The sequence below is a fragment of the Pyxicephalus adspersus genome, chromosome 4 (assembly GCF_032062135.1).
Source record: "Pyxicephalus adspersus chromosome 4, UCB_Pads_2.0, whole genome shotgun sequence".
Taxonomy (NCBI): Eukaryota; Metazoa; Chordata; class Amphibia; order Anura; family Pyxicephalidae; genus Pyxicephalus; species Pyxicephalus adspersus.
The window spans coordinates 41,708,521-41,730,775 of record NC_092861.1 but is presented as its reverse complement, the minus strand read 5'-3'; the positions used below and the strand labels follow the sequence as shown (position 1 = coordinate 41,730,775).

General features: G+C 40.1%; 2 protein-coding genes across 6 annotated transcripts in view; both read left to right on the top strand.

The window, feature by feature from the left end:
• The first annotated feature begins 1,076 nt into the window (after positions 1 to 1,076).
• Positions 1,077 to 13,233, top strand: SIAH2 (siah E3 ubiquitin protein ligase 2). 4 transcript variants are annotated; one of them, XR_011920282.1, is made up of 4 exons: positions 1,077 to 1,614; positions 7,765 to 9,282; positions 9,382 to 9,421; positions 9,591 to 13,233. XR_011920282.1 is itself a non-coding variant. In XM_072407949.1 (2 exons), the coding sequence occupies exons 1-2, from the start codon at positions 1,222 to 1,224 to the stop codon at positions 8,320 to 8,322; spliced, it is 951 nt and encodes a 316-aa protein (XP_072264050.1). In that variant the 5' UTR covers positions 1,077 to 1,221; the 3' UTR covers positions 8,323 to 13,233. The 4 variants fall into 4 exon arrangements, 1 of the variants encoding a protein (XP_072264050.1); XR_011920280.1 differs by having other exon boundaries at positions 9,382 to 13,233; XR_011920281.1 differs by having other exon boundaries at positions 7,765 to 9,421.
• Positions 13,234 to 17,897: 4,664 nt separating this feature from the next.
• ERICH6 (glutamate rich 6) overlaps positions 17,898 to 22,255 on the top strand; it is a 43,429-nt gene continuing 39,071 nt past the window's right edge. For both annotated transcript variants that reach the window (XM_072407946.1, XM_072407948.1), the window contains exon 1: positions 17,898 to 17,927. In XM_072407946.1, the coding sequence (XP_072264047.1) occupies positions 17,909 to 17,927 (19 nt within the window). In that variant the 5' untranslated portion in view covers positions 17,898 to 17,908. The remainder of the gene's footprint in view (positions 17,928 to 22,255) is intronic.

Below are 22,255 nucleotides of genomic sequence, written 5' to 3'. Positions count from 1 at the left end.
ACGAGGAATCCTTTGCAAAATGTTGCTAGAAATAAAGATGGGTACCAGTGTGAAGAGGGTTATTCTTTTTTTTTTTGTCTTGTACATGTGGTCACCCCACCTCTTCTTTAGCACCCCCATGTGGTCCCCCCACCCCTTCTCTAGCACCCCATGTGGTCACCCCCACCCCTTCCTTAGCACCCCCACGTGGTCTACCCAAACCTCTTCTCTAGCACCCCCATGTGGTCTCCCCACCCCCTTCTCTAGCACCCCAATGTGGTCTCCCCACCCCTTCTCTAGCACCCCAATGTGGTCTCCCCACCCCTTTTTTAGCACCCCCATGTGGTCACCCCACCCCTTTAGCACCCCCATGTGCACTCCCCACCCCCTTCTCTAGAAACCCCCATGTAGTCACCCCACCCCCTTCTCTAGCACCCCCATGTGGTCTCCCCAACTCTTCTCTAGCACCCCCATGTGGTCACCCCACCCTTTCTCTAGCAGCCCCATGTGGTCTCCCCACCCCTTCTCTAGCACCCCCATGGGGTCTACATGTAAAATACAGTAAGCTGGTTGAATTGATCACAGACATTCCATTACTATTTTAATGCAATGCAATGCCATGGACCTCACAGAAAATCGAAATAACGTCCCGAGGGCAGCCAATTATAAAACCTTCCTCTCACCCTCCATAAAGTGGTGACTGTAACCACCATATGAACACAGTCACGTGTGAGTGTGTTTACATGACTTCCCCACATTCACAGGAGCCGGTGTGCAGTGTATTTCTGACTTATACGGAAGGTGTCACCCCTCCTCCTCACAGGTCATTGCTGCCCCTATACCGTTGTCACCGGCTCTACCTAGATCTTTCACCATCTTCTGAGCAACTCGCGCCAAATAACACATCAAGCTCCACCCACCAATCCACTTTGCAGACTTCTATCACCAGGATTGGCAGTCATATGACACGCCCAGACACGCCCACCCCAGACCTATTAGCTCCGTCCGCTTCACACATGGCGGGTGTGACGTCACGGCGCCTGACGTGTGACAATGTTCCAGAAGGTAGGCAGAGCTAATGTCCGTCTCCGCCGCTGACAGCGCTGCTGGGGGGCGGGGTCGCAGCGTGTTCCGGGGATCCGTCGTACGCTGTAAGTCGCCGTCTGTCCTCCGTAGCCACTGGCTGGAAGTTTCCTAGCCTTCCCCCTCCTTCCCGGACTTCCATGATTCTCTCCGGCCGCCATGAGCCGCCCGTCCTCCGCTGGACCCTGTGCTAACAAACCGTGCGGGAAACAGAAGCCTCCGCTGCCGCCTCCACCGCACACCCCGTCCCCTGCGGTCCCCAGCACGATCCCCGCTGCCTCCGGCCCCGCCGCCCCCACTCCATCGGCGGCGGCGGCGATCCCCGGGCCGGTTTCCCAGCAGCAGCACAACGAGCTGACGTCTCTGTTCGAGTGCCCGGTGTGCTTCGACTATGTGCTGCCCCCCATCCTGCAGTGCCAGGCCGGGCACCTGGTGTGCAACCAATGCCGACAGAAGCTGAGCTGCTGCCCGTCCTGCAGGGCATCCCTCACCCCCAGCATCCGGAACCTGGCCATGGAGAAGGTGGCCTCGGCTGTCCTCTTCCCGTGTAAGGTGGGTGCCTGCACTATCTGCCCGGCCACTGGGGGGCAGCACCGCCCTCACCCTGTGTTGACAACACACGCTGCCATTGTGACTGGGGCTGTGCTGGTGACAACATATGCTGCCAATATGACTGGGGCTGTGCTGGTGACAACGCTGGTGACAACCTATGCTGCCAATGTAACTGGGGCTGTGCTGGTGACACCACATGTGCCATTGTTATTGTTGTCAGCTGTGTGAAGCCATCAAACCAGCATAAATGTCTGCAATACAGCTACATGCTAAGCAATCAGCAGCTGGCATTGAGCCTGCATAGGGGCTGTGCTGGTGACAACACTGGTTGGATTGTTTTTAGCTGTCAGATGTGTGGAGTCATCAATCCAGCACATAGAAATCTGTTACGGTCATGTCATGTCTGTTACGGTTATGTCTGTTTATAGGGAAATGTCGCCGTAATAAGCATGTCATCCTATCTCTAATATACAGTGCAGTCTGTGGTGAGAATTGCTGATTGTTAAATTCTGCTAGAATGTTGGCACAGGCAATTTCCCAATCTCCTCATACACCAGTACCCAGCATTACAGTACAGTGATCCTGGCATTGGCATGGCAGCCGTTGCTGATAGCTGACTTATATGAGTGCCGTGCACATCATAGCTTTCATGCTAAAGGTCCTGGCACATGGGTGAAACTGATTGGCATCAGGATCGCTAAGAGACCTCTTGCCATTCTCTATGGAATCATTTCACCGGTGAGGCCAGCAGTTGTCACCAGTGATTGTTATTATGATTACACATTATTTATATAGTGCCAACTTATTACGCAGCGCTGTCTATAGTCATGTCACTAGCTGTCCCTCAAAGGAGCTCACAATCTAATGTCCCTACCATAGTCATATGTCATTAATACAATCTAAGCTCAATTTTTTGGGGTGAAGCCAATGTGCAGCAAAGTTGGCAGTGTGGCATGACCCGAGGCAGACACGTAATGTTTGTAATGCTAACTTTACATCTATGCAGGTCCATAATTCTGTATGCACACTTTGTTCAACGTACCTTTATCACCAATAGGCAAACAGGATTTTAATGTGAACTAACACAACAAACATGTAATTTGCAATGCAGTGTAATGTGTTAAGTAACCCAAAATCTGTCATATTAGGGGCATAACTAGCACTGAGGAAAGCATGGGCAGCATTTTCCCCCAGAAAGGTAAGTATTTAAATACATCAATGTCATCAGAGATGTGTATAGGACCGTAGGGCCATGGGTCCACTTTAAATGTTTGTACTGTGATTATTTATTATTATTATTATTAACAGGATTTATAAAGCACCAACCTATTAAGCAGCGCTGTACATTAAATAGGGGCTGCATGACAGACAGATACAGACAGTGACACAGAAGGAGAGGACCCTGCCCCAAAGAGCTTACAATCTAGGAGATTTACCAAACCTCCTGGGTCACAGTGTTCATTTCTAAATGCTTAGCAGCTGGTACAAAGGGTGTAATAAATTATATCTTTACACCGTCATGTTATTGTGGTATCACAAAAGGCATTGAATCCACTTTTTTTTTTTTTTTTAAACAAATTTTCCTGCTAGCTTTCTATTGTCATTTAAAAATCAATTTCCAGACCCCATGACATTAAATTACCAATATCAATGTACGATTTTAAGTTGTTCGGTACCAGCAGAGACTGGCAATGCCACCATTGGTAAAGTAAATGGTATGGGCCCACTTTTACGTTTTGCTGGTGGTTTTCAGGGTCAGTCCAGACGTAATGGGCACCCAAGAAATTCATTGTTTTCTAGAAATGTACTGTATCTAGATTATACGACTGGGGATGGGCAATGAAGGCCGGTCAGATGTGGGTTGCTTGGCGTGTGGACTACAGAAAATACCCCCAACTGATGGCACTACAGCCAGTGAGTGTACTGTAAGATGGGAAGGGGGGGTGGCCTTGTACAATGTGGAGACACCCTGACAGCTGGATAGGAAAGTTTTGACATACCATGACTTGGATGAATGTCTGGGCCTGGAGTTGTGTTACACCTGCAGGGAGATCAAGTTATCCTGCATGACTTTCTGCAGGTTGCACCGCGCCAGCCGCTCGTCACTTACATAACACATTTGACAGTAAGTGGTGCTGAACTGCTCACTTCTGCCCCCATTCATTCTCAATTGGGAGGTAGCGGTTCACTGGTGTGAGGAAGCTGTAACTGCAGCACAACCTCACTGCCAGTCTGATCACAGCCTTGTACAAAGTTACTGTCGCCTGTGATAAGAATACTAAATCATGGTTACTAAGCTGTAAGGGTAGGTTCAAGCCTGCTGCTTGATTGTGTGCAGGTCCCTAAGGCTGGCATCTTGCCAGTTGCTCTAAGCCACAGCAGTGCTGGTTTAAAAAGAACCAACGTCTATGGCATATCATTACCTGCATACTGCTCACTGCAACAAAGACTACATGTAGTGTCTCCCCATACAGCTGTGTTTCCTTGTGTAAGGAAGCAGGAAACGCACAACAATTTCACCGCCAGTGTATATTAGCCCCGGAGTCTATCTATGATTCCTCAAGGGTTTGGCCAACACAAACCTCACCCAAACAATTATTCAATGTTTACATTCTGCAAAAATTCACCTTATTCTCTGAGCAGTGCTGTTTGAATGACCCTTCAAGGCAAGATCTAAAACTACTACAGGTTTATATTTTTTACTGATTTTTTACTGAATGTTCATTCCGGATCATTATATAGCCGATTATATTGTGCATTGATGTTTGTGTTCTGGTAATACAAAATGCTATGTGGTGAATTCTATGATCGTTTACCTAAAATGCAATATTTCTATGAGCAGCCAAATTCTGTTTATGAACGTGCTTTGGCTGTGGCTTTTTTCTACCTCCCTGAGAAACAATGAAGACCTATTTCATATAGACATTACTGTATGCTTCCCTGGTTCCTCTTTTCACCCCTCACTTTTATACTAATGAAAAATATTTCTTAAACCTTTTCATAGCATTCTTTATTTTGGGCTCACCGATATCACTAGGTCTTCCCCAATAAATGCAGACAGATCCCTGGCTGGAGGGAAGGGATGGCAGGGTGCTGTACATGGCTTCCCGGTAACACCCACATGTGATTATGAGCATTCATGATTCAAAAAAACTACATTTTACTGAGTCAAAGGGGCAGACCTGGAAGAGTCAGAGGAAGGGGATACATTATGCTGGATGTCCTCTAGTATAAAAATAAGCTTGCCTCTAGCATGCTGCCACTTTTATACTCGCCATGGCTGCTTATAATGTGCAGTAAATTCAGAGGGAGCAATATTAATACAGAAGAGGTGCAAAAACGTTGCCTTCTAATTGTGCTGCAATTTTCTTTTAAACCCCCTGCAAAGTTCAACACATACCTCTTGAACTTGCCAATGAAATCCAATTTGTGCAGCTTCCTGCGATGCTTCGGAGCACTCATATAGGTTGCACTACAGTGGGATGAGAAGTTGTTGCAGGAGGCATGACTATAGCTTCATCATGGCAGATTCACAAACTAGCTTGTCCATTTACCTCCAGGCCATACCTAGGCCATTATCTACAACATTTTGAATCACCTATGGAATCCCACACTTATTTTATTGATAGCAAGAGGCGAGCTCCAAATTCCATTAGAAGGTTAAATTATTTTTTTTTTTAAAGTGTGTGTTTATCATTTTTTTTTATTACCGTTTGGGTCCTATGAACCTACTGTAGTTGTATGATGTGTAATGAACACATTAGGTTTTCCCGTAGCCTTTGATGGGCCGGTCTGTGTGCACTTTTTGCAACTTTATCATCAGTTTGCATCTGGAGTTAGAAGAACCCCTTACATTATTCCCTTCATTGCAGAAGTGAGTTGTTTGTGATCAGCGAAGTGTTATGAAATGGAACATTTGACAACATCTGATGTCACCCTGACTAGCCCGACACACCTAGTACTGGGTTATTCTGAAACCTGGTGACACATGGGGAGGGAGGCATCAGAGCTGTGACAAGCCAGCTATTGATATGCAAACATATGATTAGAAGTAACTTTCCATCATGAGTCACCAGCATCACTGTATCATAAAGATCTATCTGCTTACTTGAGAACCCTCTACAATGACCTTCTATAATAGCCAAATACTATATTAGAATATTGCATTCTGTTTCCTGCTCCCCAAGAGCAAAAAAGTCAAGAACAGAAATGATTTTATAAGTAGAGTAGGGAAAGGCTAGAATTTCCAGAAGAGTTTATTACTGTCTGTGTGCTTTTCCTAAATTTCTCCTCCTTTTCTAGTCTGGTATAACTGATGTCATTGTGTAAAGGAGGGGAAATTCATGAATTCCACTTTATTGGGAAAAAGGTTAGCTGGTCACATATTGTAATAAAAATTAGCTTATGTAGGTTGGATCCCTTCTGTATGCACTATTGGTGTAAAAGGAAGTTTGGGGTGTTGTGTTATGCCCAGTGAGATTTGAGGTGCCTTTGGAAGTTAGAATGTAAACTTCTAAGTGACCAAGGTGTTCATTAAGTGTCAGGACAGTGGTGCTCTCTATAGAAGAGAAGGCAAGGAAGAGGCACCCACTGCATTCTGCCCAGCTGAAAGAAAACCCACAATCCTGACTTGTTGATCACTAGTTATCCGCTATGGCAGCTGCATCAACACTCCAGATTTTCACCAAATGATTGTCTTGGACAGTGAAAATCTAGTGTGTACAAAGTCACAGACTGTGTGACTCCTAAAATCATACCAGGCTGAGGTGGGTGCACCTGCCCATGTGTGAGATGCCTTCTCCGAGGTAATAACTAGTGGGGCAAAATTGGCACATCCACAGGCAGGGCACACATTGTGGTTGATGGGAGGCACCATGGGGGGGGGGGAAGTATTTTTATTGCTGAAGGAGCATTGCATGTCCTTTCTGGAATAAGGTGCCTATCTGTTCACAGGTTTTGAATGTTTGTTTAGTTCCACTTTAGAAATCTGTTAAGCAGCTCTGTTTTTGTACCTGCGGTGAGTGTTTGAAATATCAACATTTATGAAAATGACAGAAAATTTTACAAACACAAGCATATTTCTTTAAAGCCCAATTCCAGTGTGGGTAATTATAGTAACACTGACCCCAGCAGCTTGTTAAAATAAATTATGGCTTTACTTCACCATTCTCCTTTGCAGACTCACCTTAGGTGGCATTTCTTTCTGTGGTATTTAGGATCGCCAACCACCAGAGGAAGAAAATTACTTGTCGTATCATCAGACCTAATTTTTTTTCTTTAAAGTTGCAGGTGCTTCAGTGGAGATAGGGGTTGGCCTTTTATCATAAATATTTGCTACAATAGTGGCATTTCATTGGCATCACCTATGTAGGATGTTAACTGGCATATCTGTGAAGCAGAAAAAAGTAGTCATTGACCATAGCTTTTCATAATGTGCGTACATTTTCTATGTGGAGAAAGAGTTGTGGATTTGTCAGGAAGCTTTGTATACTTTTTTTTAGATAGGTCATCAAATCAGCACAGTGTCTAATTCTTCAGTGGCCGCCCAGGGAAATCATCTTTTAGACAATTCAATTTCCAGTAAATGCCTGTGCTCAGAAAAGGTATTTTAAGAATGTAGGGCATTTTATGATCAAGCAGATTACCTTACTGTACAATTCTATCCTTTGTGTGGGAGCCTGCTGCTTTCCCCGGCATGTTTCACTAGGGAATGGAGTGAGATGGAATACTGCAAGTACATTTGTGACCATTCAGGCTTATTGAATAGTAATATGAAGGTCAGGGTTGGATAGATTCTAAAAAGCGCATTGTTAATGGATAATGACCTGGGTACTGATATTTTCAGATCTGACCAGTGATTGTTAATCTGTGCAGAAAATGTTTTCATTAAGTGACATTTAATCCTTAGCAAATATAAATTTGAGGAGTATCTAAAAACAAAAATGTGATTATTGATTCTTACTAGTCCTTTCAATGTCTTTGTGACTCAAGATAAAGCAAAGCACAAATATCCTTGCAAAATCTTGCAGCGGTCCTCTAACATTTAATATTTGACAGACGACTGGTTTAATTTAATTATATAAATATATTAAATTGTATATTTGGAAACAATATTCATGCACTTTTTATGTTTTTTTTTTCTCCCTATAGTATGCCTCCACTGGGTGCACTTTGTCTCTCCACCATACTGAAAAACCTGAACACGAGGACATCTGTGAATATCGTCCCTACTCCTGTCCCTGTCCTGGAGCCTCCTGCAAATGGCAAGGTTCACTAGAAGCAGTTATGCCCCACCTCACACATGCCCATAAAAGCATCACTACCCTCCAGGGCGAGGACATAGTCTTCCTTGCAACCGACATTAACTTGCCTGGGGCTGTTGACTGGGTGATGATGCAGTTCTGCTTCAGTCACCACTTCATGTTAGTCCTGGAAAAACAAGAGAAATATGAAGGGCACCAGCAGTTTTTTGCCATTGTCCTTTTAATAGGCACAAGGAAACAGGCTGAAAACTTTGCCTACAGACTTGAACTTAATGGAAACCGAAGGCGTCTGACATGGGAAGCCACACCAAGGTCCATTCACGATGGGGTGGCAGCAGCCATCATGAACAGTGATTGCTTGGTTTTTGATACGGCAATTGCACATCTGTTTGCTGATAATGGGAACTTGGGCATCAACGTGACCATATCTACATGCTGTCCGTGATCTTCAACGTTCTTTGTTGAGAAAACATATTTTAGTGGCCATGTCGGTGCTGTCTGCATTTTATTTTTTTATTACCATGAACTTATTTTTCAACAAGCATCTTAAAAAAGCATTGCCAACCTTTTCTAAAGACTTTTGTAGTTGTAAATAACGAAGCTGTGAATTGTTAACTAGAAGAGAGTAATAAGAAATGTCTTTTAAATTATTTTCTAAAAAATATGTTCTCTTTGATTGTCAAATGCCAGATGACTATATCGTGAATCTACGGTAGCAGCAGGTGAAAGTGTAGCGTTGTATGATGGAGGCATGTACAAGGTTGGACAGTTCTGTAGGTTCTTAAAGAACCAAGATCAGTCAGCAGATTATGCCGAGTTATATTTTTTTATGAACAATTTGACCCAATCCTATATTTAAATGTGCACTTATCCTTATTTGTTGGTTTTTGTACCTTTTACCTGGGCTTTTGTATGAAAACTGGAGGAAAGATGAGATGAGGAACCTAGATGAGGAACATAAGGTTGCTTCCATAATCCTAACCTAAAAATACAATCTGGCTGCTCTGGCCAAAAATCTCTATTTTCCACTGGTTTATTTTAAAGCTAAACTCCAGGCAAACGGCTGAAACTCACATAAACATTTTAGCTGCCAAAGGATTTTGCCTTCTGTGCAGCCACTTTTTTGTGATCCAGGCACAGGCCAAACATCACAGCCTGGTCCTCATTCTCCATGGCAGCACGGTTTGGCCAAAATCTCTGCTCTTCCAGATTGCTGACAGGATGCTAAAATATTAACAGGACACTGATGAGCCATCTCTCTGCTCTCTCCTCTTGTCAGTGCGGTTACAGTTATGCGGGCAGAAAAGCCTTATTGGCTTCTACTGCTTGGCCATCCTCCACCCACGCAGTAGAAGTGCTGCTTTTTACAGGGGATTACAGAAGGTGGATATCATAACAAATTCAGGTATTTTTTTTACTAACTGCATTTAAATACATGTTAAATATTGTATGTATAAAAACATGACTGCAATAATTGTTTTCTTTATATTTGCCTGGAGTTCAGCTCTAATGGAGCCTGTTGTATCTTCCCCAGTCTGCCAGTGGTGAGTATGCAGAGAACATCTTTTCACCCCTCTCCTTGTTAGCTGCAGACTTGTATGGAGAGGCTGTACACAGCCTTAAGGTTTGACAGTGTTGTCTTAGTACGTCCTATGGATATGTGCAGACAAGTGTTTTATTTCCTGTGTGTCTTCTGTTCTGTTTGTGTTTCAGAGATGGATGCTTGCATAGAAAGGTCGTAAATATATGGCCAGCATGAAGGACACCGAGGTATAGCATCGGTCCTACTGGTTAGAGAGATGATCTCTGTGGAAGACACCATGGAGCTTTGTCTAATCAAACACCTTTTGATCGTTAATATATGTATGTCGGAGTAAAATTCTCAAATGCCCTGGTAAAAGCAAAGCACCTTAGCCTGAATATTCGTACATTTTTAGGTTACATTATTTTAAGTAGCACTGCAGGTATAATACCCAACTCTGCAAGCTTATCATTGTCACAAACATGTTATTAGAAGTCACCTTCTCAACCAAGCTGTATTATTTTAGAGAACCGTTTCTAAATAAAAAATCACATTTCCATAGGCTTATGATGATGGAAATAGCTGGATTGGTTATATACCAACATAGGACAAATTTACAGTTCCCTTCTTTGACAAATATAACCTTGTTTGCCATGATTTTTTTTTCTTTAAACTTTGTTGGTAGGCTAGAAAACTGCATGAAGATCAATTTACTAAAGCAATGTATACATGACCTTTCCATTAGGGACTGAAACACTTTTGTGCTGAAGGTCATTCACATCAAGTGTAAACGGGCCATACAATTTTTGTAGCACAGATCGGCTGAATTTAATACATGCAGATATGTTATGATTGTGATGTAAGCAAACATTGGCTGGCTCCTTTAAATACCAGTTCCTACTAAAGTTTTATATAGTGATTATTGATAGTAAAACATGGGGCCATTTCACAGATTTATTGGAAATGTGGTTTAAAACTATTTTATGGGGGGGGGTTGTGCAATATTTTATTAAGTGAATTACATGATGAAAAAATTAACTTATGAAGTTTAGTAAATTGGCCCGAAGTCTTAAATTATAACGTTTATGCTTTTATAACTCTGTTTTGTAATTTACCAAAAAAGGGGGAAAAAATAAAAAGGCAAACTTAAATCTGTGTTTCTGTATTTTAAATGTTCATTATAAAAGATGCTACTGTGACAGGCTCACATACCTAAAGCAGTACACCAACAGGTTGGGATGGATTTACTAATAAAGCGCTAGAAGCATTACTTTACTTAAAGTGAATGAGGTAAAGCTTTGTGTGAAAATGCCCTTTTCAAGGAATACTAAGGAATTGGATGATTAAATTTATTACAGCTTCAACTCATTTACCAAGCTAAGTAAAAAAGTTTACTTTGCTAGGTGAACAGTTATTGGTCATCAGTCTTCACTGTAGTCTAGAATACTCTTATGTTTTAGGTGATTTTTAGGAGCATTTTTCTGTCTATTTAAACCTTTCACTCTATCTGCAAAGATTATTCCAACAGCAAAAGGTTGGGTAAAAAGGGGAATTAATTGGTTATATGCCAGGTAGCACAAACATTAACAGTGTACTGCCTTGTCCCCTGTCTGGTCACACTTGCAAAAATGAATTGTCCAAAAAGCACAACATTGACATTTTTTTCTGGCATTCAGATCTCTGAGTAAAATGTCACATCAAATATGTTGGGAGTAGGACAAGGCATGTTCTGTCAGGAAATCTAAACCAGTTAATGGCACTATGGATATATAGGAATCAATATTTAAACACTGTCTCTGACGTTAAATAAGCTAAAGTAAATGAAGTAATTTTTTACATATTTATAATGAAACTTTTTAATAACAGTGATGGACCTTTTAGCTATCCATTGTATTTGAACAATGTTTTTACCAGCATAGGATAGAAACCGAAAACTCTGCAAACCATTGCACTATTGCTTTGCTAAACACACTTTTTGTTTACTCAGCAGTAAAGCCAAAGGTACATACTTTTAAATCTGTATAAAGGCTTAGGGAAGTTATATCAGTTTTGTACCATGTCCTGCAGTTCCAAAATAATTACTGAATGTTTTCATTACTGTTGTATTGGAGAAATAAAGCCTGACTGTTACGCTGATCTAATGGCTGCAATACTTTAAGCCTGCGTCTTTCCTTTCTACCTGTAAAAGCCGCTTTTTTTTTTTTCTAGTTGACTGAAAGTCATTCCTGATCCTATAACCTTAGCATAGACCTAGAAAGGTCAGAACATCTTATTTGCATACTTGTGGCAGTATAAAGCTATAGATCAGCTAGTCAAACAGCAGCGGAGATCTGCAATGATATCTTCAATGCTTAAGTTTTCTTTTAAAATTTAGATTGCATATAATTTGCTCTTTCTGATCTTCACAATTTCACTGTTTTTCATTTAAAAAATTTTTTTTCTAAGACCAGTTTCATATCTATGCAGTGCAGCATCGCACACATTAACACACCACAATGCTTGTAAGAAGCCTAGCTGCATTGCAATTTTAATAATTCTGAAGAGCAAAACAAAGCACCTTGCTGCTGAATTTGTGGTGCAAAGCACTGTTCAAAAAAGAACAGCATATAGCACAGCAATGCCGCTGTGCCATCACAACAATATACATGTGGACCTGGGAAAGATATGAAAGCTTTGTCAAATTTTCATATTGTCTATGTCCCATAATAATGATTTTTCCTTTGTTCTGTTTGAAAATGTCAGAGATGAGGATGTAGCTTTAGAGGAAACAAAACAAAACCGAGGCCACCATTTAATGATCTTTCTTTTTGAAAATGTTAAATCGCTGTCTGTGTCACAGATCTGGAATGATCATTCTGGTTATAAAAATGAGTAAAGTAGTAATTTACGTGTGATCCACATACCTGTTCCACCTCGAATTGGGGCCATGCACACTGGTCATTTGTAATACATTAAACATTTTGCGTTCAGCCATCTCATAACTTTGCACTGACTATATATATAAAATGTACTTGCTGCATTTTTGTATCCTTGTCATGCATTGATGGTACCATTCTAAATAAAAGGACATGTAATTGCATTGGTGTGTACAAACCCTTAAATTACTGAAGCCATTGATAAACAACACAGCCAGATATCTATTATTTTCAGATAGAAGGGTCAGCATTGGGTGCTTCTGTATTTCCTGAGGTACAAGTTTACTTTTTATTATGACTGTTTTTATGTGATATTTACCATTGCATATGTGAAAAGTTTTTGTAAAGAGTTCTATAGTTTTTATGTGTCACCCTGACACCCCCATTTTATTTATATAGTCCTTGGCTTTGTCTTTATTTTGTTAAGTTGTATGTGCTCTAGTGGCTTCTGTTTATGTTATCAAGGAATTGGACAATGCATCTATATCTTATTTTACTATGTATGTTTAGATTGTACAGTATATACAAATGTCAGTGAAAACTGCTACTAAACACAGACAAATTTAATTTATTTAATGAAGCTATTGCTTAGTCTCCATGTATGTATTTTATATTTTTTATAATTGGTTTTAAGACGTTGACTGCAGCCCAGTCAATTAAAACCTAAACCTTTCATTTTACAAATGTTTTTTTTCTCCTTTTCTCCTATTTTACCCTCACCCACCCTCCTTTTTTCCTTTCTGCCTCACAGATAAGTTTTAACAACTTTTTCATAAAGAATTGAGCTTCATACACCTATCTGGTTTACCTTAAGCAATTGGTAATGCACTGAATGGACATTGGATTTCAATACATCTATTCAATATTTTTTTGTTTGTGTATTTTTGTTTAAAAAAATAAATGCTAAAGTTTTCAAAAAGTCTTTCCAGAGTCAATTTTTAACTTAATACATATTACAGCATGACTCAACAACAAGCATGGTCTGTGATTTAGGAATTCCATATTCAATGTATTTGCCTTTCATTTAAACCAGTAATTTTGAAGCTAAAAAAAACACATTTTATTATGTATTCTTCAATAGCCCCAAATAGTTACTCTGGAGTAGAAGTGTCAATGCCATTGTGCTGTACATAGCTTGTTCAGAAATCTGGGCTATGGGTAGGACCCAATATTTTCACCTACTACAGGGTGCTCAGATACAAGACCAGTCATTATATATAGATCTGAAAGTAATACACAAACCTCTGCTAGAATCTATAAACTGCAGCCATCTTGTATCTAAAAATTTGTTTATGTTGGATTTCAATTTTAATAAAAGAAAATGTAAAAAGGGTAATGAAAGGAAGAAGCGTTTTTCTCCCTAGGTACTGAGTAACATAGTAGGTCAGGTTGAAAAAAAAAAACCTGAAAAAAGTCCTTCAAGTTCAACCAGTGGGGAAATAAACATATCCTAGATATAAAACCCTGTGGACATTTTTCCAGAGGAAGGCAAAAAAAACCCTGGTACAATTTGCTTCGATAGGAAAAAATCCCTTCCTGCCATCCATGAGGCAGTTCTTTGAATCAATGGTCCTTTTTCTCCTGCAACTGGGATGCCTGCACATGCACCACAGAACCGTATTAAGTTTTATCAACAACAACGAATAGATGTTTCCTTACACTTCAAGGCTGGGAAAAACTACCCTTCTACCCTTTCACTAGGGCCCATCCTTTTTCCTTGTACTTTTAGTAACCAATGCTTCTTAGGATGGACATGAGGTGTTCTCACAGAACTTTACAAATATTACATTAGTTACATTATTCTGGCCTGGCCAATCAAGATTGTCAAAGAACCTCAAACCTGGAAGATCAGATGAAGATGCTGGCTCCAGCGATGGAATGAGGAAAGGTGAATTTAGTTAAATTGCTAACTAAAAAGGTAAGTTTATTCTATTGCAGAAGGGAGATCACCTGTCCCTTTATTATTATTATTAAACAGGATTTATATAGCGCCAACATATTTTGCAGCGCTGTACATTAAATAGGGGCTGCAAATGACAGACTAATACAGACAGTAATACAGGATGAGAAGACCCTGCCCCAAAGAGCTTACAATCTAGTAATAAGGAACCTGTCTGCTCACACATTATTCATTTTTAACTTTAGTCCTACTCTAAACTTTCCAAGTCTACTTCCCCCCCAAAAATATTACAGATTGATTGTAGATGTACATAGGCCTACATTTTTGCACTTGTAGATACAAAAGTACGTAGCAGTAATGTCTGTATGTAAACCGATGATGCTTTTTAGATGCATTTTTTGAGTCATTATAAGTCTGGTTGGATTGTACCTTTAAACAGTTAACTTCTGTCCTGTGCTATTTGCATGTCAGATGACTGGAATAGTTATGAGTTTGTGCTGTCTCACATGCACCTGTTTTCCATTACCCTTATAGAACTGAAGCCTCTGCTTTTGGTTTATTGTACTACATGCATTACTTTCAATTTTCTTCTACAGTAAAATTAATACATAGCAAAAATAACCAATGCAATACCCAGGGTAGGTAATTAGTAATAAATTCTTCTGTATATACTATACATAATGCTCAGAGCAAGGTACTGCTAAATATGTTATTTTAGTCTTATCACGGATATAATAGATATATAGAGTTGGGTCCATAAAGATTTGGATGGAGACAAGTTTTTTCTAATTTGGTTCTGTACAATTAATTTTAAATGAAACAACTCAGATGCAGTTGAACTGCAGACTTTCAGCTTTAATTCAGTGGGTTGAACAAAAACATTGCATAAAAATGTGGGGAACTAAAACCTTTTTTTCACTTCATTTCAGAAGCTCAAAAGTAATTGAGTCAAAGGCTATTCCATGGGCTGTTGTGGGCAATCCCTTCATTTCAGGGGGTCAAAATTAATTGGACAAATGAAAAAAATGAAAATAAAATGTTTATTTCCAATACTTGGTTGAAAACCAAGGTCTTACTCGTGGACATCACCAGATGCTGGGTTTCCTCGTTTTTAATGCTCTGCCAGGCCTTTACTGCAGCGGCTTTCAGTTGCTGTTTGTTTGTGGGCCTTTCTGTCCAAAGTTTAGTCTTCAACAAGTGAAATTCATGCTCAATTGGGTTCAGATCAGGTGACTGACTTGGCCATTCAAGAATATTCCACTTCTTTGCTTTATTAAACTCCTGGGTTGTTTTGGCTGTATGTTTTTGGGTCATTGTCCATCTGTATTATGAAACGCCTCCCAATCAATGTGACTGCATTTTGCTGGATTTGAGCAGACTCTGAACACCTCAGAATTCATTCGGCTGCTTCTGTCCTGTGTCACATCATGGATAAACACTAGTGTCCCAGTGCCACTGGCAGCCATGCACGCCCAAGCCATCACACCGCCTCCGCCATGTTTTACAGATAATGTAGTATGCTTTGGATCATTAGCTGTTCCACGCCTTCTCCATACTTTTTTCTTGCCATCATTCTGGTAAAGGTTGATCTTGGTTTCATATGTCCAAAGAATGTTTTTCCAGAACTTTGCTGGCTTTTTTTTTAGATGTTTTTGAGCAAAGTCCAATCTAGCCTTTCTATTCTTGAGGCTTATGAGTGGCTTGCACCTTGCAGTGCACCCTCTGTATTTACTTTCATGCCGTCTTCTCTTTATGGTAGACTTGGATATCGATACGCCTACTTCCTGTAGAGTGTTGTTCACTTTGTTGGCTGTTGTGAAGGGGTTTCTCTTCACCATGGAAATGATTCTGCGATCATCCACCACTGTTATCTTCCATGGACTTCCAGGTCTTTTGGCGTTGTTGGGTTCACCAGTGCTTTGTTTCTTTCTCATGATGTACCAAACTGTAGATTTTGCCACTCCTAATATTGTAGCAATTTCTCGGATGGTTTTTATCTGTTTTTGCAGCTTAAGGATGGCTTGTTTCATCTGCATGGAGAGCTCCTATGACCGCATGTTGTCTGTTCACAGCAAAATCTTCCACATACAAGCGTACCCCCCCCCAAATCAACTCCAGGCCTTTTATTTGCTTAATTGATAGTGACATAACAAAGGAATTCCCCCACACCAGCCCATGAAATAGCCCTTGAGTCAATTACATTTGAGCATCTGAAATGAAGTGATTGTGTTAAAAAAAAAAAGGCTTTAGTTCCTCACATTTTTATGCAATGTTTTTGTTCAACCCACTGAATTAAAGCTGAAAGTCTGCATTTCAACTGCATCTGTGTTGTTATATTTAAAACTAATTGTGGTAATGTACAGAACCAAAAAAATTGTTTCTGTCCAAATATTTATGGACCTAACTGTATAAAATAGAGTGAAACATGGAATTGATGTGCTATCTGTGAATCATGGAATTGGTGTGCTATTAATGACAGTGTTATGCAAAACACATTAGGTTGATTTTCTCTCTGGTTAATTGGTTGTCCCCTGTACAAAAAGTAAGGAGAAAAATCTCTAAAGCCTTGTCCGCTTTCATGTATGAACAGCGATTGTTTGCTTATCTGAAACAATGAGTAACAACTGTCTGGAGCAACAATTACTGAGCATTTGTACAAGAGGGTGGGAATCCATTTTGGGCACTATGGATGAACTACAATTGTCTTCTTTAGCAGTTGGTTGTTTTGGTGATTTGGCACTGCGGATTGCTGAATTATGTTGTACTACGCCTCTACTGAAGCTACATTCTCACCCAAGATGATTGTGAATGATTGTCTTCAGCAACCAATATCTAGTGCCTGTGTAAAGCATAAAGTGGAACTAAATTGAAAAAAAATAATTGTGAGCAGGCAAGTACTTTCTAGAAGAAATGATGATGTCTCTTCTGTAATAAAATAAACCTACCTACTTATTCACAATTTTTACACTCACCTACCCTTGCGTGATGGTGCCTGGTCCACTTTTGGGTTCTGGATCTTTGGCCATCTTGATTGACCAGGCAGGAATGGCATGAATCCCACAGGAGGTTGTCTGTTCCTAGCCCCTGGGGGTACGCTAAAATACTCAACATTGTACAATGAGCTGTGCATGTTTGGCTCGGTGTAAATTAAAGAAAGAATTATGAAAAAGTAGGTAGGTTTCTTTTTTAGCAGATAAATATTTATATATATTTATATTTTTTACATTCATTGCTACTTTAACTGAGCCCTGGACAGCAGTAAATATTGACAGAAGTTCTAACTCTTTCCTATCCAGGACTAAAACAGAAAACGTTTGGCTATAGATTAACTTTTTTGCAGCTCATAGGTTTACAATTATGTTTTTACAAATGAAATGGATATTTTTAATCATTTGGATATTGTACATGATTCTTTACAATGATTACCACAAAACACTTATCACACTACTATGGGAAATAATTATTCTAAATTCGTTCTAACCATCCCCAGCACACAGTCCTTGCAGAAGTCTGGTGTCACTACAAGACATAAGTTGTGGTATTTACACAGTATACACACACTGCACAAAACACTGCACATAGCACACACAAATCACACACACAATGCACCACTGATCTCTCTAGGAGGAACAGACTCAGCACCTCTCTGCTCCTCCTTTGTTGCTGTGGTGACCGCATGTAAACAAACCTCAGCATGGAGGCCAAGGAGTCAGGTGAGTGAAGGGAATCATCAGGAGATAAACAGATTAGTGTCACTCTGTGCACCAGACACACCGGCCTTATATGTGATTGTGTATGTGTGTAATGGCAGGTGATGGGGCTCAGAGCTGCTCACCTTCCATCCCTTTATACTTGGTAAATCTCACTTACTTGTAGACTGTTCATTTATCATAAAAGTAACTTGTGCTATTTATTTCATATGCATTCACAGAAAGATTCCCTATGTTTGTTCCTGCAGCACGCATTGATATTCGGTATCCACACAATGCTGAGAGTGTCCATGCATACATATAGGAGGGTGGTTCTGTCCTGAGACACCCATACAGTGATCACTGATAGCAGCTGTCACATTTCATTTTATAGAGGATTTCATTACAATTTCTTCTTCCTGTTTTAATATCATTTCATTGAAGGATTTTTTAGGGTCACACTACTAACAATTTGTGGCAATAGTTGGAGGTTTGTGGAAGTGTAAGTACATATGGTATGTAATGTGGTCTGTGATGGTCTCCAGGGGAAGGACATAGGAGATGGCAGCACATGGCCCATGAGCGAGTCCCCTTTGTTGTTGTTCAGTCCAAGCAGAATTAGACCTACAAGTCTATGCTGGGACCACCAATGTCAGGAGAAGTATGAGAGTAAAGGGAAAAGAATGGCTAAATGTTGGGGGTGGTGGAGGGCTATGGAGCTAGGTTTCCCTGAACAATGAACTAAGGCCAGGTCCCAGATTTGTAATATGACGGTTTTATAGTATCATTACAGTTTTCGGGAAATTAGTGTAGTCTCTATACGGTCCAGACCTTTTGGAATGTAGACACCATGCAATGGAGGTTGGCCACAAGTTGTATTCATCATATTTCAGGTCATCTTCTGTCTACGTTGTGAGATTGTAGAAGTGCAGGATCCCTGGGATTTTACTAATATTTGCTTATCTGATCTGTTTTAGTTTTTGGTTCCCTCAAAAAGTTTCTAACTCTTTCTTTTGTGTGGTTCCTGAAATGTTGGGTCACAATAAAGGAGCACTGGAGAATTTAGGCATAATACAAAAACGATAGAAAAATTGGACCATACTAAGATAGGCATTAGAAAGCTGGACCAAAGTAAGGGGGGACAGTGGAAAACTGACAGAATGCTGGGGGTTACTACACTTCTACAGCATCAACAATTAAGAAAACTAAAGTTGTCACTTGTAGCCCTGCCTATTTTTTGACCACTCGCCTACAGCTTCTTCCCACCCAGTCTTAAAATATTTCTGGGCATAAAACTTAGTTATACGTACCGCCTCCACAAACAGTCATGCAGGATGCAATGTATGCCACAAATCTTTTTTTATTACTTTGATGATACTAAACTATTGAACACTCTAAATATCTCCTTTTATTGGAACAGGATTTAAGCTCAGTACAATACTACTCAATATCTAAATGCTGCATTCTCATGTGCCCATAGCTTCCATTCCTCTGACATCCGGTGTCAGAGTTGAGTGTTAAAGGAAACCTGAGATCTCTTGTTGCTTGTGAATATGTTTCCTGGTCTCTGGCTTCAAAACCTTCACGGACCTGAAACAATTGTACAGAAAGTGAAGTCTGACATTCCAATCTGCATAGTATTGAGGGTCTGTAAGGTTGGCATGACAGCCAAGCAATACGGTAGTATGGAAGTATTGTCCATTGGTGCTGAGTGTGTCTGATGAAAATTCTGGATTTCTTAGAAACAGTGATGGGCTTCTGATTTCCCCTCATGTATTGATAACTAGGTGATTTTCGGTGTAAAGGTGACCCCAGTTATGTCCACCAGGTGCAACACAATGATAATCTACTGTTGGGTGAGAATTGTTTTATTTATGTACATCCATCTGACTGTGGGTAATATTTACAGCCAGGAGCAATTGCTAGGTTCTGCCAGCAGCCAAAATGTGAAATCCTCTTGCTGCTCCAATGGATTGCTGCATGAAACATCTTGTTATCTTTGAAGTTTTACAGTTGCAGTATTGAGCTGTTGGTGGAACTAAATCACATTTACAGCTGTCAGTAATCCTTGCTACTTATGAGCACTTTGCTTTTCATGTTGGATTATCTTCTGTATATTTATATTTACTTTCAAGCTGTTTGCTAATTATCTGCTCTGTCTGATATGTGGCAGTTGCATTGTGCAGCCTAATAGATGCAATATGATTTATATTTAGGCATACAATTAACTTTTTCGGAATCTTTGTCTTACTCAGGTGTTTGTTACTTTTTACTATTTCTATTTATCTTTCTTAAGCACTTTTATGTACATTTTTGTTCCATAAATCAGTGGAAGTCTGTTCATAAAATAAATGGATATGCAGAAGCATGTTATTCCTGGGCATCTTTCCCATATTTCATTTCTGATATGTTTTTATAAAAGTTTTGCTATAACTGATCTCAGGAGACCTAAAATGGTAAATGAGAACCAAATTCTCCTTCCCCTTCCCAGACACTGCAGCTCAGAGTGGGAATGTTCAGAAGCACAGTCAGTTCTGTAAGTTCAGATACTATTAGGTGTGTCCAGTTGCTGATTGACAAAATAAAATGATCTTTCTACCAAGGAAGGCTTTCACATAGGCTATTACTATTTTAACCCTGGAATATTTTTTCATTGGATAAAAATTGCAGTGACAGTTTTCTATACATAGAACAAAATAAGAGCATGATTAATAATATTACAGAGGATCGTGTAATTATAATCATGTTTTGGCTCCTAAACTGTCACTGTGTGATACTTTTCTGACCTCTTAGATTATTGTAAGCTCTTCAGGGCAGGGTCCTCTTCTCCTCCTGTACCACTGTCTGTATCTGTCTGTCATTTGCAACCCCTATTTAAAATTAATGTTTAAATATCTGTCTTTCTGTTGAGGATGAGATACTATCTGGTTTGATGGTCTTTTCTAGTTACACTCTATAAACTAAACAATGCAGTTATATCACAAGTATGACATTACATTTCAATACTTGTTCTGCTGTCATGGCATAGTGGTAGAAACATATACAATATAAACCTATACATCAGGGTGTGGCTTGCGCATGGCCGAGTGGAGCTGCATCTTTCCGAGCTCTGTGCCGAGCGCATTCCTTTTCAGACACAATCCAGCAACTATGCCAACTAAAACCCCGAAACACCACACAGCTGGAACACCTCCTCTACCAATCGGGGATCCCGTGTGCCCGCAGGCAGCGGCCTCACAGAGTTTTTTCCTCAGCACTCGCAGCACTCCGCAGGATCTTCTATAGAGGACAAGATGGCAAAGGCAACACGTGATCCCGTTGTATCAACGCACCCCCATCAGTCTCCAGAGGACTTTAATGAGCCTGCATCGCCCATGTCATCAGGTGAGCCTGAATCTCCAGCTACTTTAAATGACATTAGTGCGTTCTTAAGCTCCTTACCCACAAGATCTGATTTGGAAAATCACACATGCCGATTAGAAGCCTCATTTAAACAGGAGTTGGCAGGGCTCAGGGAGAACCTAGAATCCACACAAACAGCAGTATCAACTCTCCAAACTTTTAAAAAAGTTCTTACTCAATATTCACTGCTGGATATATGGCGAGTGACACACCTGAGCGATAAAGACTACTCCTATTTCTCTCCCGCTTATAATTTTTACCACAGACTGGATATGTTTTTAGTCTCCCGTCATGTTTTACTGTTGCCTCATGATACATATATCCGTAACTTTAACTGCGATTTTTCTGTCTTTGAAAATTTCGGATATACCCCATTCTTTCCTAAATTGGAGGCCTAATGATAATAATTTGTGTGACACGGTGTGTGTATCGGAGATCTCCAACATCAATAAGGATTTCATAAATGATCACTCCTCTCCCCACTAAGTGGGAAGCACCTAAATGTGTTGAACGTGGACACTTAATTTAATTTTCCTCGAGACTAAAAAAGTCTAAATCTAAAACCATTGTAGATCTGCTCAAGACTATTGCTTCTCTTGAATCTTCCCATAAACAGAATCCGGAACGGATACTTTGTTGGTCCTAAAAAGGACGCAATTACGGTCCTTGTTAGACCAATTTTCCCTTAAATTGAGAGATACCGTATTTTTCGGACCATAAGACACACTGGACCATAAGACGATAAGTTTTTTGGAGAAGGGAAATGAAGAAAACAAAGATTCTGAAACAAATAGTGTTCTAAAATATTTTATGTGCATTAAAAACCAACATCACAGTCATAAACACATGTAATAAACCCTGTTTATATTGTGGGCTTGTAATTCTTAGGATTAACTCCCGGGTATGATAATTATATTTATTTATTATATTAAAATCATAAATTATAATAT